The sequence below is a fragment of the Schistocerca nitens genome, chromosome 4 (assembly GCF_023898315.1).
Source record: "Schistocerca nitens isolate TAMUIC-IGC-003100 chromosome 4, iqSchNite1.1, whole genome shotgun sequence".
In the NCBI taxonomy this organism is placed as follows: domain Eukaryota; kingdom Metazoa; phylum Arthropoda; class Insecta; order Orthoptera; family Acrididae; genus Schistocerca; species Schistocerca nitens.
Genome location: NC_064617.1, coordinates 142901167 through 142923607, shown reverse-complemented (window position 1 = coordinate 142923607; position 22441 = coordinate 142901167). Strand labels below are relative to the sequence as shown.

At 44.9% G+C, this 22441-nt stretch overlaps 1 protein-coding gene across 1 annotated transcript in view; it reads left to right on the top strand.

The window, feature by feature from the left end:
• Positions 1 to 22441, top strand: part of LOC126252171 (uncharacterized) — a 306249-nt gene that overhangs the window by 208609 nt on the left and 75199 nt on the right. Inside the window, exons 11-14 of the mRNA XM_049953039.1 lie at positions 2667 to 2911; positions 4404 to 4423; positions 6615 to 6623; positions 8489 to 8565. Coding sequence (XP_049808996.1) covers positions 2667 to 2911; positions 4404 to 4423; positions 6615 to 6623; positions 8489 to 8565 — 351 coding nt within the window. The remainder of the gene's footprint in view (positions 1 to 2666; positions 2912 to 4403; positions 4424 to 6614; positions 6624 to 8488; positions 8566 to 22441) is intronic.

Genomic DNA, 22441 nt, shown 5'->3' with positions numbered 1-22441 from the left:
CTTTATTTCCTAAAGACATTTTGTGCGTCAGAAACGGGCGAGCGCATGCATCTAACCATAGCCTAATGAAGTTAAATCTCTATGAATAAAAATGAATTGCTGCGCATTAGTCTCAGTAAAATCAAAAAATAGCGTAACAAATTTGGATAATTCTTTGGTTGTTGCGTTCGTAATTGTTACGGCAAGGTTTGTATGAAAGAAAAGTTTGAAAAAGTTGCAAAGAAAATTGGAAAATTCTGGAAATACTGAAACAGCTTTTTCTGCAGGATTTTCACGATTTCCGTTATTCCCAACCGATACGATCGATACGAAAAGTTCTTTTTTTTGTTTTGTTCATTATTGTCTTGGACTTGAAGCATCCAGTCTGTGTTTGTCAGCACACTGCACCTATACTTGCATTGTAGTGGACAACACATTGCGGCTTCATTATGTTCTCGTCGTGTCACGCATTTCTGTAGTGTTACAGGTAGTCAACATCCACACTTCTCCCTTGTCGCATCACTTGATGGCAAGCATTGTGTCAGTTGACATAAACTAAACTTCTCCTCGCTTCAGTTTCTTCTGTAGCTTCGGCAAATCGCGTTTGTTGCTACGTACAGTACCGCACACTGCTGTTCTATCGTTGTGAAACCAGAGGAACGTGTCTTGACTTGTATACCAATTGTCGACATACAGTGTATGTCCACGTTCACAATGTGGCTTCATTGATGTTGCCACTATACCGCCGGATTTCCCCAAATTGTGGACTTGAATTTCTGTTGTTGTGCCTGGGTATGCAGTGAAATCCAAGACGTATCCAGTTTTATAGTTGTATAATACGAATGTCTTGATTCCAAATCTACTTCGTTTCGAAGGAATGAATTGTTTAAAAGATAAGCGACCTTTGAACAATGATAGGCTTTCATCGACACAGAGCTTTTTGTATGGATTAAACGCACTGCGGGACGCCTTACGAATCGTATCTATTATTTTACTAATTCTAATCAAACTGTCATCTCCACGATTGGAAGAGTTTCCACTAAAATGCAACATTCTCGAAAGTAATACAAGACGGTCACGAGAAATAATTTCGCCCAAAATTGCAGTGTACATCTCTGGAGTAATATTTCCTTATTTTCAACTTTTTAACCACGCGTCACGAGAAGCCAAAAACGAATGAAGCAATACAGCGCCTCAAAACCAGTATCTTTGCACTTGGACAGTCGAGTATGGACTGATTCCGACATATTTACCATGGTGAAAGTGTAAAATCGATTCGTTTCAAGTGCTATAAATTTCATCAGATTTTGTGATTGAAATAGCATGAAAAAAGATAGAACGCATGAATCAGGCGCTAGTTCGCAATTATGTCCTAAAGATGACTCATCAAAAGTATGCAGTACTGGCCTGAAATCACGCTATTGCCAATCAAATTTGTCACTAAGGCATGGTCTTTTACGGATCGATTCGTCTTCACTTTCATTTTCTCAAGAACTATACTGGTGAGCTCCGTTATGTGAAGTACATGTACACGTATTGCTACGAGATACTTCTGAACCATCACTACAGTCATTGAAGATGCCACACTAACTGTCACTGTCACTCCTTGTGAGTATCTCCAGTCTCTCTTCGTCAGTGCAAACTCGAGGTGGTGCCATTTGTTTGTGGAACTCAAAAGCGACAGCACTCTAAAAATCTTGATGAGTAGGTAGAAAGCTAAACGACACCACAAAAGCAAAATGCAGATGATCACACTAACCAGCTAGCATGAACGTCGAACGGCAACTGTGAAATCGGGCGAAAATACCGCTGAGCGGCTATAGACGTCCACAGGACCACAGGTCGTGGAACCGGCTGACGGCAAAAGCCGTCATTAAGATTCAGGTATTGGCAAGGCCGCGACGGGGGATGCCGTCTGTAGCGCCCGTGGGAAATACCACTTGAGGGGCTAACGACGTCCGCAGCCAAAGAGGGAAGGTGGCGCGCGGCGGGATTTGCCTGAAGAGCTCAAAGGATTAAAACATTACTGCAGGTTTTCTGTACTTGTATTTTCACAAATAAAACTTAGTGCCTTAGTAGTAGGGCACTTGAAACAAAAATTTTCTTGTTAGTGTTCTTATTAATTTTTTTCTATTTTATAATTTGTCTCATTGCTTTTTGAAGAGATGGGGTAAGTAGTGATGTTAAAATCTCCCACTACATTCCGCTACTTTATCTTCCTTGTTTTCTTTCGTCTGGATGAGTGTTGGGCCCTCTATGAGCGTACTTGTGTCACCTGCCAAAACAACCATTTTGACCGAGCGAGGTGGCGCAGTAATTAGACACTGGACTCGCATTCGGGAGGACGACGGTTCAATCCTGCGTCCGGCCATCCTGATTTAGGTTTTCTGTGATTTCCCTAAATCGCTCCAGGCAAATGCCGGGATGGTTCCTTTCAAACGGCACGGCCGACTTCCTTCCCCATCCTTCCCTAATCCGATGAGACCGATGACCTCGATGTCTGGTGTCCTTCCCCAAAACAACCAACCATCCATCCATTTTGAAGAGCCCTCCAGTGTCTTTGGCAAATCATTTGTGTTGGCCGCGAAACAGAACGGGCCAAGTAACGAGCCTTGCGGGACTGTGGGTTAAGGGTGCCCGCATTGGAGCTGCATGTGTAAATCATCCCGCCTGCGACGATGTTTCAGTGCGCGCGACGGCGGAGGAGGTGGAGGAGTTCCAAGCGGAGATCGCGATGCTGAAGCACGCCGGCCGGCACCCCAACGTGGTGGAGATGGTGGGCTGCTGCACGTTGCGGCCGCCGCTCTGCATCCTGATGGAGTTCGTGCCGTGCGGCGACCTGCTGCACTACTTGCGCCGCCTGCGCGTCGAGTACGAGCGCCGCACGGGCGCGCCGCTGCCCTTCTCCAGCACCCGCGCGCGACCCGCGCCCGCCCCCGCTCCGGCGGCCGCCCTCGCCGCCTCCGCGGCAGCCGCCGCCGTGCCCCCCGCCGCCCCCACCGCCGGCACTGCCGGCAGCCACGAGCCGCGCTACATCGACCTGTTGCTGTCCTCGTGAGTACAGACACCTGCCGGCCACACCGATAACGATTGCAGTCATCAGCTCTTCTTCACTTCTTAAAGTCTTCAGCAGTTTTCTTCTTCTTCTTTTATGACTGAATCTTCTCAATCCAAATATTAGGTGATCGTTTCTCTCCTCACATTTGGTATCCACTCCACTATATTCATGATAAGTTTAAACCTGATGTAAACAAACACATATGCGATGATCGGTCGGAAGCCGTAGCAGACGTACACTGCTCTCGTTACGCTCTTGAAAGTGGGTCCTATTTACGTATCAGATATATTATTACCAAGTTACGTTAAATGAAACTTTTAAATATGCTAATGTATTAACAATTGTCAGGGTTTTTCTTAATCTATCCTTAGCTACATAGTTGTTATTTCAAAGATCGTGTTCAGTCACACTCACTGTACTGTTGCGTTCTGATTGTTGCGCTGTTAATTCGCAATATGAAAATGGCTTAGGCTGCTTCCTGTTCCGTAGTTATACATGCGTGTGGGTCACGGTTAAAAAGTGCCGAGAAATAGGTTGTTCTTAATATTTTTCACATATTTAACGAAAACAAATCGGTTTTGAAGTTTTTCTAAGACAGTATTTAATACATATGTGACATTTATATCCACCGGATGATAGCGGAATCGTAGCTAGGACACTGATAACTCAGTGCCATTCATGGATCGGTGGTCCAGGTCTCGCCTAAGTTATCTTATTTGTCGTTGAATTTAAAATGCCTGTTGTTGTTGTTGTTGTGGTCTTCAGTCCTGAGACTGGTTTGATGCAGCTCTCCATGCTACCCTATCCTGTGCAAGCTTCTTCATCTTCCAGTGCTTACTGCAACCTACATCCTTCTGAATCTGCTTATTCATCTCTTGGTCTCCCTCTACGATTTTTACCCTCCACGCTGCCCTCCAATGCTAAATTTGTGATCTCTTGATGCCTCAGAACATGTCCTACCAACCGGTCCATTCTTCTTGTCAAGTTGTGCCGAAAACTCCTCTTCTCCCCAATTCTATTCAGTACCTCCTCATTAGCTGTCAGTAGGCACTGAATTACATAAATGGGGAAACTAGAAAATTAGTGCTCGACCAGGATCTGAAATTCGGTCTGCTGTTTGCTTGACAGATACACTGACCACTCTGCCATCCCGACACAGTGGTCGACACAACTGTACCCACTAACCTAGCTCACCTTCCGTCGGACCCAAATTCACAACGTATCCACACACTGCTGGTGTAGTGACCCTTGCCCATTATCCTTGTTTTTCCTGGCATTTTACCGATTCCCGTAAGAATTCGAACTTGGTGAGCATCTTGTACACAAGCTGAGTCGAAAAGGACTTTACAACTTTGGAATGATATAGAAATTTATTGACATACAAGTGTCAAGCTCGATATGACTACCACTTGTCATGCAGCGAACATCTAACCGGCAATCAGTTTCTTTTATGAAACCTCAGAGAAAGAAAACCAGTGGCGTCAAGCCTGTAAAGCGAGTCCACCGACCTGGGAAGCGATTATCGATGAAACCTCGAACTTCTGCGAGGAAATGAAGTGCCTCCGACTTAATGGCAGTAAAGCATCTCATCTCGCTTCATCGAGCAGTGGAATTAAAAAGTTTTCAAACATATCCAGATAAACGATACCAGTGACATCTTTCTCAGTGGAGAAAAAAGGGCATACACTTTCAGTTTGCTAAGAGCACAAAACACATTAACTTTGATTGTGGATTTTCGCTGTCACATATTCTGCAGTTGAAGGCGTTCACCATGCCACTGATATGAAATGTTGACTGCTTCGGTCGCAGGTTCGAATCCTGCCTCGGTCATGGATGTGTGTGATGTCCTTAGGTTAGTTAGGTTTAAGTAGTTCTAAGTTCTAGGCAACTGATGACCACAGATGTTAAGTCCCATAGTGCTCAGAGCCATTTGAACCATTTTTTCTTGAAATGTTGACTCATCACTGAAGATTATTGTGACCAGGAAAGTCCGATGCTACATTTCCGCACAGAATTCCCCATTAGCGACCTTACCTGCATCATTAACGTGCTGTTTCATTGTGAATCTGTATGGTTTCAAAAAATGGTTCAAATGTCTCTGAGCGCTATGGGACTTAACATCTGAGGTCATCAGTCCCCTAGAACTTAGAACTACTTAAACCTAACTAACCTAAGGACATCACATACATCCATGCCCGAGGCAGGATTCGAACATGCAACCGTAGCGGTCGCGCGGTTCCAGACTGAAGCGCCTACAACCGCTCGGCCACACCGGCCGGCTGTATGAGTTCTAGTCTAATCGTCTACGAAGTACTCGCCAAACAGTATTTTGTGGAATGACAGTCTCGCGAGACGCACGTCGTGTTGGCTTTTGTTGGCCGCGGAAAAAGCTCTCCCTAACCTGTTCGACGTAATGATCAACGAAGGGGCGACCTGATGATTTATCATGTCGTAATGAACAACCCATCTCAACAAAGATCGTGTGCCGAGAGTAAATTTTCCTGCTTCGAGGTTCTATAGCGTATTTGGTGCGAAATTTACGATGAATAATTGTTTCAGAGCCGTTTCATGTGACTGAAATACACATTGACCTCGCTTCGAAGCCATGAAAGTAGCTGTTTCAACTGCGTACTACGCTAGAGCTCCTGCTTGTGCAATGAGGTATTGATGGAACTTGAGGTTCTTTGCTGCAAGGTGACAGATTACCGATTCTATAAGTTTTCTCACTAAATTTCTGTATAATTCCAAAGTGCTAAGTTCTCTTTGACTCACCCTGTATGTGATGCCTGTCCTTTCAGAGATGTCCCGGGACAACCCGTTATTTTTTTTTTAATTTGTGGTAAGATCTTATGGGACTAAACTGCTGAGGCCATCGGTCCCTGTGCCTACACACTACTTAATCTAACTGAAACCAGCTGAAACTATAGACAACACACACACTCACGCCCGAGGGAGGACTCAAATCTCCGACGTGGGTGACATCCCGTTAGTTATGAGATTACTGCATCAGTGGTATGTGGAGGAGAATTTGGCTCTGACTGGAGGTGTGCTAGAGTAGCCTGTGCAGTTGTTTTGACCATTGTGATAGAATGGCGAGTGGTCAACGCATCTGCCTAGTAACCAGGAGACCCGGGCTCGAATCACGGTCTGCCACAAATTTTCAACTTGCCCCACTGGTATGCAATAGTGCTCATTGGCAATTAATGTCTTGTTATCATTTCCATGGATTTTCCTTCAACAACGGCTGCTACTGGCCTCTTTGTTATCTTCATATAAAATAAAACCTTCTTCTAAAAGTGTGAAGACTGTTTAGAAACAATATGTTAACGAAGACATTTTGAAAACTTGCAATGATTTAGAGTCCACCAGAATGAAACAGCAGTTTTTACCTTCGTGTGCAAATATTTTGTATTGTTATTGAAACGTTCTTTTACTTCTACTTATGTTTCTAATGCCCGAGCCTGACTGATAAACAGATGGTTATACACGGAATATTATCCCCATCACAAATAAACGTGTCTTCTGATGTGAGAACTTAATGATTATCTGACATTTACAGAATTTTTTTGGCAGCAAGGTGTTTTGTGTATCATTGGGCTGGTGCCAGACTACAATGTTCTGGAGACTCTTTTGCAAATTTTAAAAATACAATCTTCACTTCGCGAAGCACCTCCCAAATTGTAAAAAATATTCTTTTGATTTTCATAGAACTAACCTGTTTTGGATTGTGACACAATAAAATTCTGCAGGTTGTTTTACAGAAACAAAGTAATTTTCTTCTCGGCATGTTCCATGACGACGTTCATTTTCATAAACCGAATTACTCTGGTGACAGTAGCATGAACTAAACGCTTACCTTGTTTTCTTGTGAATCTCATGGAGAAAGTCATTGAGTTTACAACTTCTCCTCGTTCTTTTTCCCAGGTGTCTGAGCATTCCGGATCGTGCAAGTAACAAGAAGAAGTGAGATTTATTCTATTTTTTTTGTGCACTGGTATTGGTTGATTGCCGTTTTAGATTCACGTTTCGCAACTCTTATCAAATTCTTTAATTAATCTTACAAACTCATCAGAGGTATCAGATGCTTAAGACTTCGGATTGAGAGTCATCTGAAACCTTTTTGTAAGGACAGTAACGAGTGTTGAGACCTTTCCAAATGTAATCTCTTGTTCTTCAGCGAGGTTTCTTTAATGTAATAAACCAAATTCAGAACGTGATTTATTTACAGCTTGTGTAATTTCATTCATAGAGATCAATGTTGAAGCCTGTTTCTCTGTTTGATTCTGAGGGATTCTACAGTTATGTCATGAAACAAGTAGATCACAAATCCAAAGAAATTCTCCTTGAGCTTTTCTTATTTATGCTTTGTGTCTCTAGTAAAACAGCAAATTCTTCCAAGAACTTTGCAGTAAACAGATTTTTTACACATATGCAGTGAAAGCGAATAGTCTCCCAAAATTCTCTTTGCAAAACGTACTCTACAGAGGGCCACTTGATTTACTGTATGTAATTTACACGCTTCAATTCCTAGTTGCTTTACCTACAGAACGAATGTTTATATACCCTTGCAAACATAAACGATACATGGAATAACAAAATGTGTCACTCTGATTATGACTCCAATAGGACACAAAGGCACTACCGTTTCTAGGCATGGTTATCTAATTTTGCCTATAAAACAGTTTACCACTTACTGAAAGCTAAAGCGTATATTCTGTTTCTTACGAACAACAACTGTATTGAGTTTTTGTAAGTACTATAACATTGTGTTTAATTCTTCGCATTTAAATGCACTTTGGGATTTAAGAAACAACCAGACATTCAGTACATATATTAAGAAAGAAGTGCTTAACCTCTTTTCCAGTTTCATCTTTTCCATCACTTTTACAATTTCAAGAATTGACAAAACTATCACAGTCAGTAAACGTAGTTGGTGACAAATAAAACGTCCACTTTGGAAATAGCAAACACTTAAACTGTTAGAGTAGCAATGCATATGTTAACTAAATACATACCAAATTTTACCACCGCATGATAATTTTAAAGGGAAAATATATTCTATGTAAATTTAAGGAGATAATTGCTATCAGCTGCAGTGGGACATTACACGGAATCAGTGCCGACGTGCGAATATGTGTACCGGACCGGGATTTGAACCCGGGATCTATTGCTTACGAGGCAAGTGCGTTAACCAATGTGCCATCCGGGACACAGCGTTGTACCATCTGCGCGGACTACCTCCACAGTCCCTGTCCATTGACTCCATGTCCGCTACTCTGAGATTCCCACAGGAGACGTATTTGAGCATCCGCACTGACGAAGATGGATCCATTCTCCAGCTAGGCGTATCAGTTATATGAATGTGTGGTGTGTGTCCTTTCGGGCATGTCTGTGAGTTGTAGAGTCGGCAGCCGCTGCCATCCGGACTCGCACTGTGCTGTTGTGTTGCAGGGACTCGGAGAGCTCCTACGTGCAGCCCGACCCGCGGCTCAGCTTCTCGTCGAGCGGGCGGCCGTCCATCGCAGAGAGTGAGTACCCTGTGATCTGGCTCCTCTTGGGGCACTAGTGCTGATAAATCCTTGACGTACATCTAACTGCTGTCTTGTTTAGTTTCCTCCCATTTCTCTTATGCATCGATAATTTAGTTCCCGCAGACTGAGGGCACCGTGGCACCTGCCACAATGGATGTCCAGCCACAGCCATGAAGCAGTCAGTGGACGCAGCCGAGTCAGACGCCCTGCGACTGCGGGCTCCAGCTTGGCTTTGTTCAGTACAGGGTATCTTTGTACGGCATTTCTGTTAAACAGTCACTTGCTATAGATTTCTTGGAGTTAGTAAAGTATGGAATGCAGTTGTAGGGGAAGGAGTAGAAGAAAAGGTTACAGGAGAATATGGGCTTGGAACAAGGAATGAAGGAGGAGAGAGACTAATTTTCTGTAACAAGTTTCAGCTAGTAATAGCGAATACCCTGTTCAAGAATCACAAGAGGAGGAGGTATACTTGGAAAAGGCCTGGAGATACGGGAAGATTTCAATTAGATTACATCATGGCCAGACAGAGATTCCGAAATCAGATACTGGATTGTAAGGCGTACCCAGGAGCAGATATAGACTCAGATCACAATATAGTAGTGATGAAGAGTAGGCTGAAGTTCAAGACATTAGTCAGGAAGAATCAATACGCAAAGAAGTGGGATACGGAAGTACTAAGGAATGACGAGATACGTTTGAAGGTCTCTAAAGCTATAGATACAGCAATAAGGAATAGCGCAGTAGGCAGTACAGTTGAAGAGGAATGGACATCTCTAAAAAGGGCCATCACAGAAGTTGGGAAGGAAAACATAGGTTCAAAGAAGGTAGCTGCGAAGAAACCATGGGTAACAGAAGAAATACTTCAGTTGATTGATGAAAGGAGGAAGTACAAACATGTTCCGGGAAAATCAGGAATACAGAAATACAAGTCGCTGAGGAATGAAATAAATAGGAAGTGCAGGGAAGCTAAGACGAAATGGCTGCAGGAAAAATGTGAAGACATCGAAAAAGATATGATTGTCGGAAGGACAGACTCAGCATACAGGAAAGTCAAAACAATCTTTGGTGACATTAAAAGCAACGGTGGTAAAATTAAGAGTGCAACGGGAATTCCACTGTTAAATGCAGAGGAGAGAGCAGATAGGTGGAAAGAATACATTGAAAGCCTCTATGAGGGTGAAGATTTATCTGATGTGATAGAAGAAGAAACAGGAGTCGATTTAGAAGAGATAGGGGATACAGTATTACAATCGGAATTTAAAAGAGCTTTGGAGGACTTACGGTCAAATAAGGCAGAAGGGATAGATAACATTCCATCAGAATTTCTAAAATCATTGGGGGAAGTGGCAACAAAACGACTATTCACGTTGGTGTGTAGAATATATGAGTCTGGCGACATACCATCTGACTTTCGGAAAAGTATCATCCACACAATTCCGAAGACGGCAAGAGCTGACAAGTGCGAGAATTATCGCACAATCAGCTTAACAGCTCATGCATCGAAGCTGCTTACGAGAATAATATACAGAAGAATGGAAAAGAGAACTGAGAATGCGCTAGGTGACGATCAGTTTGGCTTTAGGTTCAAATGGTTCAAATGGCTCTGAGCACTATGGGACTCAACTGCTGAGGTCATTAGTCCCCTAGAACTTAGAACTAGTTAAACCTAACTAACCTAAGGACATCACACACATCCATGCCCGAGGCAGGATTCGAACCTGCGACCGTAGCGGTCTCGCGGTTCCAGACTGCAGCGCCAGAACCGCGCGGCCACTTCGGCCGGCTTGGCTTTAGGAAAAGTAAAGGGACGAGAGAGGCATTTCTGACGTTACGGCTAATAATGGAAGCAAGGCTAAAGAAAAATCAAGACACTTTCATAGGATTTGTCGACCTGGAAAAAGCGTTCGACGATATAAAATGGTGCAAGGTGTTCGAGATTCTGAAAAAAGTAGGGGTAAGCTACAGGGAGAGACGGGTCATATACAATATGTACAACAACCAAGAGGGAATAATAAGAGTGGACGATCAAGAACGAAGTGCTCGTATTAAGAAGGGTGTAAGACAAGGCTGTAGCCTTTCACCCCTACTCTTCAATCTGTACATCGAGGAAGCAATGATGGACAAAAAAGAAAGGTTCAGGAGTGGAATTAAAATACAAGGTGAAAGGATATCAATGATACGATTCGCTGATAACATTGCTATCCTGAGTGAAAGTGAAGAAGAATTAAATGATCTGCTGAACGGAATGAACAGTCTAATGAGTACACAGTATGGTTTGAGAGTAAATCGGAGAAAGACGAAGGTAATGAGAAGTAGTAGAAATGAGAACAGCGAGAAATTTAACATCAGGATTGATGGTCACGAAGTCAATGAAGTTAAGGAATTCTGCTACCTAGGCAATAAAATAACCAATGACGGACGGAGCAAGGAGGACATCAAAAGCAGCCTCGCTATGGCAAAAAAGGCATTTCTGGCCAAGAGAAGTCTGCTAATATCAAATACCAGCCTTAATTTGAGGAAGAAATTTCTGAGGATGTACGTCAGGAGTACAGCATTGTATGGTAGTGAAACATGGACTGTGGGAAAACCGGAACAGAAGAGAATCGAAGAATTTGATATGTGGTGCTATAGACGAATTTTGAAAATTAGGTGGACTGATAAGGTAAAGAATGAGGAGGTTCTACGCAGGATCGGAGAGGAAAGGAATATGTGGAAAACACTGATAAGGAGAAGGGACAGGATGATAGGACATCTGCTAAGACATGAGGGAATGACTTCCATGGTACTAGAGGGAGCTGTAGAGGGCAAAAACTGTAGAGGAAGACAGAGATTGGAATACGTCAAGCAAATAATTGAGGACGTAAGTTGCAAGTGCTACTCTGAGATGAAGAGGTTAGCACAGGAAAAGAATTCGTGGCGGGCCGCATCAAAGCAGTCAATAGACTGATGACAAAAAAAAAGGTAAGTAAAGCTCAGCGTTCTGGTCCACCGACCTCCATGGCATCCTCAGCTAATGGAATCGTCGGATGCAGTACGGTGGGAGACGTAATCAGCACACGGCTCTCCCAGTCGTTGTCGTGTGTCTTGACCTTGGAAACACTGCTAATCGGTCGAGTAGCTCAGTTGGCCTCAAGAGGCTGAGTACAGCCCGCCACCAAGGAAAAATCACTTGTTGTACCGGCAGTCAGCCACTTCGACCAGTCAGCTACGGAGACGGACGATTTCTCAGAGTACTGTGCGCTGATTCACTGATTTTTACTTCTTCACTGAGGTGATACCTATGGACAGCAAATCCGATACGATATCTTGCTCAACGTCCTCTGTGGGTCAACAAGGATTACCACAATTTCATTGTCTAGAAATAAGAAAAAAGTCCACGAGTGACAGTTACGGGAGGAAAATAATTGTTAATAAATATTGGGAAAAAAATTCCAGATAGGATACTTCAAGATTCCTGTATTTTGTGGAAGGTGTGAAGCTTTGAAACGAGTGAAGGAGGTAGTGACATTCCCGGAGAGGCTCTTCGTTAGTCCCACATGCGCCGATTGCTGTGGACCTGCGTCCGCAGTTCTGATCGCATACTCAGTGAACTGTAGACTGCTGGGAAAAGAATGCAACGCCATCAGGGACCGTGTGAGTGGCACTGTGGCATAGCATGTGCGTACTGTGGAGTGTCAGAGATTTATTTGTCATGGTCATCGGCGATCAGATGTCCCTCAGGTGGCTTCACCGTGCTTCGTTTGTTTTGAGACAACGGCGTGCAATTGTGATTAGCTTATACAGGGTGTTTCAAAAATGACCGGTATATTTAAAACGGCAATAAAAACTAAACGAGCAGCGATAGAAATACACCGTTTGTTGCAATATGCTTGGGACAACAGTACATTTTCAGGCGGACAAACTTTCGAAATTACAGTAGTTACAATTTTCAACAACAGATGGCGCTGCAAGTGATGTGAAAGATATAGAAGACAACGCAGTCTGTGGGTGCGCCATTCTGTACGTCGTCTTCCTGCTGTAAGCGTGTGCTTTTCACAACGTGCAAGTGTGCTGTAGACAACATGGTTTATCCCTTAGAACAGAGGATTTTTCTGGTGTTGGAATTCCACCGCCTAGAACACAGTGTTGTTGCAACAAGACGAAGTTTTCAACGGAGGTTTAATGTAACCAAAGGACCGAAAAGCGATACAATAAAAGATCTGTTTGAAAAATTTCAACGGACTGGGAACGTGACGGATGAACGTGCTGGAAAGGTAGGGCGACCGCGTACGGCAACCACAGAGGGCAACGCGCAGCTAGTGCAGCAGGTGATCCCACAGCGGCCTCGGGTTTCCGTTCGCCGTGTTGCAGCTGTGGTCCAAATGACGCCAACGTCCACGTATCGTCTCATGCGCCAGAGTTTACACCTCTATCCATACAAAATTCAAACGCGGCAACCCCTCAGCGCCGCTACCATTGCTGCACGAGAGACATTCGCTAACGATATAGTGCACAGGATTGATGACGGCGATATGCATGTGGGCAGCATTTGGTTTACTGACGAAGCTTATTTTTACCTGGACGGCTTCGTCAATAAACAGAACTGGCGCATATGGGGAACCGAAAAGCCCCATGTTGCAGTCCCATCGTCCCTGCATCCTCAAAAAGTACTGGTCTGGGCCGCCATTTCTTCCAAAGGAATCATTGGCCCATTTTTCAGATCCGAAACGATTACTGCATCACGCTATCTGGACATTCTTCGTGAATTTGTGGCGGTACAAACTGCCTGAGACGACACTGCGAACACCTCGTGGTTTATGCAAGATGGTGCCCGGCCACATCGCACGGCCGACGTCTTTAATTTCCTGAATGAATATTTCGATGATGGTGTGATTGCTTTGGGCTATCCGAAACATACAGGAGGCGGCGTGGATTGGCCTCCCTATTCGCCAGACATGAACCCCTGTGACTTCTTTCTGTGGGGACACTTGAAAGACCAGGTGTACCGCCAGAATCCAGAAACAATTGAACAGCTGAAGCAGTACATCTCATCTGCATGTGAAGCCATTCCGCCAGACACGTTGTCAAAGGTTTCGGGTAATTTCATTCAGAGACTACGCCATATTATTGCTACGCATGGTGGATATGTGGAAAATATCGTACTATAGAGTTTCCCAGACCGCAGCGCCATCTGTTGTTGCAAATTGTAACTACTGTAATTTCGAAAGTTTGTCTGCCTGAAAATGTACTGTTGTCCCAAGCATATTACAACAAACGGTGTATTTCTATCGCTGCTCGTTTGGTTTTTATTGCCGTTTCAAATATACCGGTCATTTTTGAAACGCCCTGTAGCTGAACAGTGTTTGAAACATTCACTCTAGGTTACAACCCCGCCTCGCCGACCATTACTTGCCCCTCTTCAGCAACCTCAGCTATTTGAATCGGATCGCATTGTGAGCCTGTGAGAAGCCGACAGGATGTTTCGAGGATTGCTGCATATGTTGGCCACCGTGCATTGTTCGTGTGTCGCTGCTTTAAATAGTTATCTGTGGAAGATTCCTTCATCTGTAGACGACATTCTGAAAACCCGCGCAGTGTGGACTCCCACTTCACCACCGACTGTAACACAGACACCCCTTATGTTGGTGTACAACAATTGTCCTGGCAAGGAAGGATCTCTAACCAATTGAACACCTCTTGGACATGATGTCGCGAGCACTTATTCGTTCTCTAGAGGCTGCAAGAACGAATGCTGAATTGCAAAAAAAGGTGCAAGATGCTTGGGAGAATGTATCGCAGGGAACAGTTCGACACCATTGCGATCGTCTGCAAGCGAGAATACGCGACTGCTTTGCTGCCACAGCCGGATACATTACTTATTGATGCGAAATTTTACTGCGAGGCAAGTGTTTCATTTCATCTGATTTTCTTAGCATATAGTCCTGGGCTGATGGGCTACCTGTCACATCACTTGTCACTACAATGACTTGCTCCTTGAGTGTGCCGCATTCACTGTATACTGTATGTGTCATCATTTCTTTTTTTTTTCCTTTCCAGTTTCTTATTGTTTACAGCCAGTTCATGTTGCTAATTCTTGTTTTAAGATAACTAATTTGCAGCAGTCACCTTCGTCATCGTATCCTGAGTTCATATGTTACACTTCAAAGCGACGTGTCTCATGCACCCTAGGCTTTATTTCAAAGTATTAACCTATAAAGGACAAGTACAAATGATCTCGGGGTACAGCACCTATTTTATATGATTTCAAATATTCTTGCTAATGTGAATTGGCCTGGCCTGTCCTTTACTGGGCTGGTACGTCGATGTGACCGCCGGCGGACACACTCCGTCACGTGTGAAGCACTACTGTGTCTGCTGGCGACCTCAAGGCAGTCAGCGTGGTAATCTATACACACATATAATTTGCAGTTAGAAAGATTAAAACAAGGGGACTACAGCAAGACAAAAGAGATTTAGTTGTTCCTTTACTGAAACACTTTTCAGTACTGCTATATCTGGCCTTGACACGCCACTGGACGAGCAGACTTGTTATGAATAGCAGATCCAATTTTTGAAACACGACAGAGTATACCACAATAATAGCGAAATCTGACATGGGTGAAACTACAGAACAACAGAAGCAGAAATATTCCAGCGAGCATGGCTCGACCTGTATCCCGTTCGCGAGGTACGTTATGTGAGCAGAACTACCCGGATGCCAGTACGTAATGCGGAACCGACAAGAGGCAGACCCGCCAGCATCAAAGGAGGCGGGGAGAATTGTTCTGTCAGTAGAAAAGCAGTAAGAGCAGAATGGGTCGGTGAAATGTGCTAATTGACTTCGAAATTGCACTATTCATAGGATGTCACCGGCAAGCGACATTTCAGTCCTTCTAAACCTGCCCAAGTCAACTGTTGGTGATACTACTGTGAAGTAAAAACGTGGAAGAACAGTCACAACGTAACCAAGGTCAGGCAAACCCCTGGTACTGGCCCACAGCGACTGTCGAGCTTTGCGAAGGGGGTTTGTAATAAAAATCGAATGACATCAGGGAGACGAATTACATATGATTTTCAAAGAGCTCCCAGGAGTCTCGGTAGCAGCATGCGTGTGCGTGGGGTGTCGAAAAGAATGGTGTGCAGTGATGGAACAGTTACTCTTAAGCCACGCATTTCTATTGTCAAAGCTATGAGATGTTTGAGGTAGTTTAAAGAGCTAACATTACTTAACAGTGGATGGCTGGAAACGAGTGATATTTGGAATGATCAAACACGCTATACGTCCTGGGAGTCTGTAGGAACGGTATGGGTTTCGCGAAAACCTGCAGAACGTTACTGCTATCATGTGCACTATGAACAATGAAGTAAGGGGGAAGTGGTGTTACGGTAACTAAGTGTGTTTCGCGTTACGGTGTGGTTCCTTCATTGCACCTAAGCCAACGCTAAATGCAGGAGGATGAGGACACATTTTACAGAATTGTGTAGTGCTTACAGCAGAGGAGGATTTCGGAGACGATCATTGATTGTATCAGCGTGATAAGGCAGCAAATGTGAGGCAGTGGCTTGTGGTCAATAACATTCCTGAATTGGACTGGCCTGCCCAGACGCCAGACCTGAACCCAAACGAACACATTTGGGATGAGTTAGATGTTGACTTTGCTCCAGACATCAGCGTACAACATTACAATCCATTGTCACTATCTTCTCTGGTTTCGGCTGTTGAGGAAGTGCTCAAACCATCACAAAGGTGTAGACACGATGAATATTTATGTTCGCTACAGAATACTTTTGATCAGATAACGTATTTGAAATGTGAACTCCTCGATCAAGTCCTTCTCTGACAGGGCTCAGATTTCACCCTTTGTCCATTCTAATTCAGCTCATTAAATACTGCAACTATATGGTCACGCCTTCCTGTTAATAGGTCGTTTCCATGTGTCGATGTAAAGTTGCATCTCTATCTGCAACGACTAAGGAATTCAGGTGAGAAAAGTCGAGGGACAGCAATATGCACATGTACAAATGGCTGCAGTGTCGTGTACACAAGATATAAATAGGCAGTGCTTTGGTGGAACTGTCATTTACAGCCGTGTGAGTAATGTGAAGAGATTTTTGACGCGATTCTGGCCTCACGCCCGGAATTAAGAGACACTGAAGCCGAATGGTAGTTGGGGCTAGACGCATGGGACATTCCATTTCGGAAATCGGTAGGGAATTCAGTATCCCGAGGAACACAGTATCGACAGTGCGCCGAGAGTACCAGATTTCAGGCATTAACTCTCACTAAGGAAAACGCAGTGACCGACGGTCTTCACTTAGCGTCCGAGAGCAGTAGCGTTTTTGAAGAGTTAATAGTGCTAACAGACAAGCAGCACTGCGTGAAATAACCTTAGAAACCAATGTGGGACGTCTGACGACCGTATCCGCTAGGACAGTGCGGTAAAATTTGGCGTTCATTGGCTATGGCAGCAGACGACGGACGGGTGTGGCATTGCTAACACCACGACATTGACTGCAATGCCTCTCCTGGGCTTGTGACCATATCGGTTGGACTCTAGACGACTGGAAAACCGTAGTCTCGTCGTATGAGTCCTGACTTCAGGTGGCAAGAGCTGATTGTTGGGTTGGAGTGAAGTGCAGACCCCACGAAGCCATCAACTCGTCAGCAAGGCACTGTGCAAGCTGGTGTGGGCTGTGTTTACATGGAGTGGATTGGGTCCTTTCGTTCAACTGAACCGATCATCTTCTGCTACGTAGAGACATTTGCATTTCTATTGTCAAAGCTATGAGATGTTTGAGGTACATTAAAGAGGCTTTAAAGAGCAGGTTCGAATCCCGCCTCGGGCATAGATGTGTGTGGTGTCCTTGGGTTAGTTAGGTTTAATTAGTTCTAAGTTCTAGGGGACTGATGACCTCAGAAGTTAAGTCCCATAGTGCTCAGAGACATTTGAACCATTTGAACAAACCATGCTTCCAAACAACGATGGAATTTTTGTGCATTCTAAGTTCTAGGGGACTGATGACCTCAGAAGTTAAGTCCCATAGCGCTCAGCGCCATTTGAACCATGTGAACAAACCATGTTCCCAAACAACGATGGTATTTTTGTGGATACCATTGCGCCATGTCATCGGATCACAGTTGTTCGGCCGGCCGGAGTGGCCGAGCAGTTCTAGGCGCTACAGTCTGGAACCGCGCGACCGCTACGGTCGCAGGTTCGAATCCTGCCTCGGGCATGGATGTGTGTGATGTCCTTAGGTTAGTTAGGTTTAAGTAGTTCTAAGTTCTAGGGGACTGATGACCTCAGAAGTTAAGTCCCATAGTGCTCAGAGCAATTTAAACCATTTGAACAGTTGTTCGCGATCGATTTGAAGAATATTCTTGACAACTCGATCCAATTACACTCCTGGAAATTGAAATAAGAACACCGTGAATTCATTGTCCCAGGAAGGGGAAAGTTTATTGACACATTCCTGGGGTCAGATACATCACATGATCACACTGACGGAACCACAGGCACATAGACACAGGCAACAGAGCATGCACAATGTCGGCACTAGTACAGTGTATATCCACCTTTCGCAGCAATGCAGGCTGCTATTCTCCCATGGAGACGATCGTAGAGATGCTGGATGTAGTCCTGTGGAACGGCTTGCCATGCCATTTCCACCTGGCGCCTCAGTTGGACCAGCGTTCGTGCTGGACGTGCAGACCGCGTGAGACGACGCTTCATCCAGTCCCAAACATGCTCAATGGGGGACAGATCCGGAGATCTTGCTGGCCAGGGTAGTTGACTTACACCTTCTAGAGCACGTTGGGTGGCACGGGATACATGCGGACGTGCATTGTCCTGTTGGAACAGCAAGTTCCCTTGCCGGTCTAGGAATGGTAGAACGATGGGTTCGATGACGGTTTGGATGTACCGTGCACTATTCAGTGTCCCCTCGACGATCACCAGTGGTGTACGGTCAGTGTAGGAGATCGCTCCCCACACCATGATGCCGGGTGTTGGCCCTGTGTGCCTCGGTCGTATGCAGTCCTGATTGTGTCGCTCACCTGCACGGCGCCAAACACGCATACGACCATCATTGGCACCAAGGCAGAAGCGACTCTCATCGCTGAAGACGACACGTCTCCATTCGTCCCTCCATTCACGCCTGTCGCGACACCACTGGAGGCGGGCTGCACGATGTTGGGGCGTGAACGGAAGACGGCCTAACGGTGTGCGGGACCGTAGCCCAGCTTCATGGAGACGGTTGCGAATGGTCCTCGCCGATACCCCATGAGCAACAGTGTCCCTAATTTGCTGGGAAATGGCGGTGCGGTCCCCTACGGCACTGCGTAGGATCCTACGGTCTTGGCGAGCATCCGTGCGTCGTTGCGGTCCGGTCCCAGGTCGACGGGCACGTGCACCTTCCGCCGACCACTGGCGACAACATCGATGTACTGTGGAGACCTCACGCCCCACGTGTTGAGCAATTCGGCGGTACGTCCACCCGGCCTCCCGCATGCCCACTATACGCCCTCGCTCAAAGTCCGTCAACTGCACATACGGTTCACGTCCACGCTGTCGCGGCATGCTACCAGTGTTAAAGACTGCGATGGAGCTCCGTATGCCACGGCAAACTGGCTGACACTGACGGCGGCGGTGCACAAATGCTGCGCAGCTAGCGCCATTCGACGGCCAACACCGCGGTTCCTGGTGTGTCCGCTGTGCCGTGCGTGTGATCATTGCTTGTACAGCCCTCTCGCAGTGTCCGGAGCAAGTATAGTGGGTCTGACACACCGGTGTCAATGTGTTCTTTTTTCCATTTCCAGGAGTGTATTTAGCCACCCACCTCGCCTGACACGAACGCCACTGAACATGTATGGGACATCAGTGAGAGGTCAGGTCGTGCACAAAATCCTTCACCGGCAACACTTTCGTAATTATTGACGGCTGTCGAGACAGTACGGCTCACTATTTCTGCAGGTGACTTCACCAATATCTCTAGTTCGTGACAAGTCGAATTGCTGTGCTGTGGTGGGAAAAAGTCTTGTTGCAACCCTTGTCCACAGTACGAGCAGCCCTTAGCGGCTCGCCATCTGACAAGTGTTCATGACGTCGCCTTTCCGGCTGAGATCCTTTTTAATATGTGACTTGTAAGTACTGCAATTTTTAGAGTCAGTACAAACTTTAATTTTTTCAATTTACTATATTCCTAATGTTTTAGTTCAGTTAGTCTAATTCTGAAGATGACGCTCATAGTAGCGTCGAAACCAGGTCAACTTTGACTTAATATTTGTGACTGAGCGCTTCTTTGTTACAATATAAGAGGAGATCCGACACGAGATTAGAGCGTATCCTACGACTTTTGTCGACTGAGTACAAAACAATCTTACACAATGTCCCAAGTCTTGACGTGAGCGTAGAGTGTGCTGTTACAGGTGTGCAACATTATCGGTGGAAGTACCTCTTCAGTTTTGAGATGACCCCAGACTAAAAAAATCCACTCGATTGAAGTCAGGTAACCTGTCAGGCCAAGCTAGAACCTGATGGAGCTACGCATCTTGGAGCACACTGACGCGTTGAATGTTATCATACAACAGCCTCAAAATGTGCGGGCGCCCCATAATGCACAAACCAAATTCATGGGATAAGGGTATAATTGAAGGCCAGCTAGATGGGGATTTTGCCGAAAAGTTTACGTTATTCCTACTAACTGCGACAATGTATCGTACAGAAGTCAATGGCATCTCGTAGCCAAATATTCACAAGCATTTCGCAACGATCCGTCAACGGATCCCTGTTTACGTGAACGTTTTTATCTTTATAGTCATATAATTTAACCCTAATTGTTATGTACCCTGTATACGTCTCAGTTAATAGTATAAAACCAATTTAAGACTAACAGGTCGGTATTCAGGCATCTGGGCGTGCATAGGAGGGTTTCTCTTAAACGTTGCCATGTGGCTAACACCGATGTAAATGAAACTGCTACTACAAACACCACGCGCAGCTTGATTTCCAAGATAGTTTGCTATTGGATGGTTGGATCTAATTTTTCTTCTAATTTTGTCCTTATTGGTCGCATTTCCCTAACAAAAATGTGATTTCGTGTTTGTTGGTTGAATAGATTTTTATTATGCAGCGGCCGAAACTACATGCAGTTTCAAGCGGGCTTTTAAAATCTACCTTTCATAATTTTGGTTGGTTGGTTGGTTTTTGGGGGAGGAGACCAGACCGCGAGGTCATCGGTCTCATCGGATTAGGGGCGGATGGGGAAGGAAGTCGGCCGTGCCCTTTGAAAGGAACCATCCCGTCATTTGCCTGGAGCGATTTAGGGAAATCACGGAAAACCTAAATCAGGATGGCCGGACGCGGGATTGAACCGTCGTCCTCCCGAATGCGAGTCCAGTGTGCTAACCACTGCGCCACCTCGCTCGGTAACATAATTTTGGCTTCAGTGTATATTCGCCACTGATAAAATTGCGGCACGCACTTTGAAACAGTTGACCTTCTGCACTTATCTCTGTTTTATACTTACTGCGTAGTCGCTTTGTTTCGCCACCTGAGCTGCGAATATAAACGGAAAGCCATTTCGAACTGCGTGTACTGGGGTGATGTTATAGCTTGTGCTAGCTATTGGAGCTGTACTTGTTTATAATCGCAAAGCATTGTAAAAAATTTTGCAAGTGAATGACAGTAATAGGTACAAATACCATCTCAGATGTCTTAGTTTTTGGGCTGAAAATTATTTAAATGCATCGACAAAATGCTTCAAACTGATACAACTTAAGGGTAGCAGTTAAGGTTAGATAATACTGAGCGGGAGAAAACGTAACGGCAGGCACCCGGCTTAAGATTAGTATTGGTAAGGACAACAAAACAGAATAAATGGAAAATGTCTGATATTGCCACCTCAAACGAGAATCAAAGTCCAAATCCGATGACACGCACGTCCATGAAATTCAGCTCTTAGCACTGAAAGCACGTTTATTACTGACACCGACGTGTGGTCGGAACAGAAGTGACTTCCTGGACAGAGGGTGCAGCTGTTCATACGAACAACGACTATTGGAGAGTATACAAACAAAAGATATTTCGAAAACATCCCGGCAGCGATATATACTTAATAATAAATAATTCTGGCGTTCGGTTTTGAACTGGCAATCCGCCACATGTTAGCCAGCGATGCTTTCCGCTATGCCACATTGCATTGCATGCACAGCTCGCCGCAATATTAATGCATGGCAGAGGAAAATGGAACCAAGTATGATACCAGATGTAGATTACGGAGCTCTTACTTGGTCAGATAGTAACGTGCCTTCGAGGGAGTGAAAGTAAAATGTCTGAAGCACAGCATTGTTTGGGACTGAAACGTGCAGCAGAAGACATTTGCTGAAGAAAGAACAGCAACCACGTGAATCGTTGTGCTTCAGCGAGATATTAAAATTAAGGGTACACGTAAAATCACCTAGGAGAACGATGATGTTGATGGAAAACATTTGCCATAGGAGATGACAGTTTAGACGTTGATATTCTGGTGACTGGCACTTCAGTCACCGACATAATCACTGGTACAAAACACTCTCACTACTCGTGCCGCATCAGAACAGAAGCTTTCGGTGATACTCTCCATCGCGTTTGTCTGGACCAAAATTGTCGTAATGTCTATGATATTATATGGCCGTTCCTGATCGTCATGCTTCGTCGGGACATGATACTGCTGTAGAACGTGTCGATGTTTATCATGATAGTAGCAACCGGTGGAACGTGAACGACTTGGTGAATTTGGTGCTAATATCACAATGTTGGGAAACAGCTTCCACATAGGGCCAAGTTTATGATCGTTACAGTAGTTGCCATATTAGTGGCGGAAGGCAACGGGCTCTAGACAGAAAGATAGTACAGAG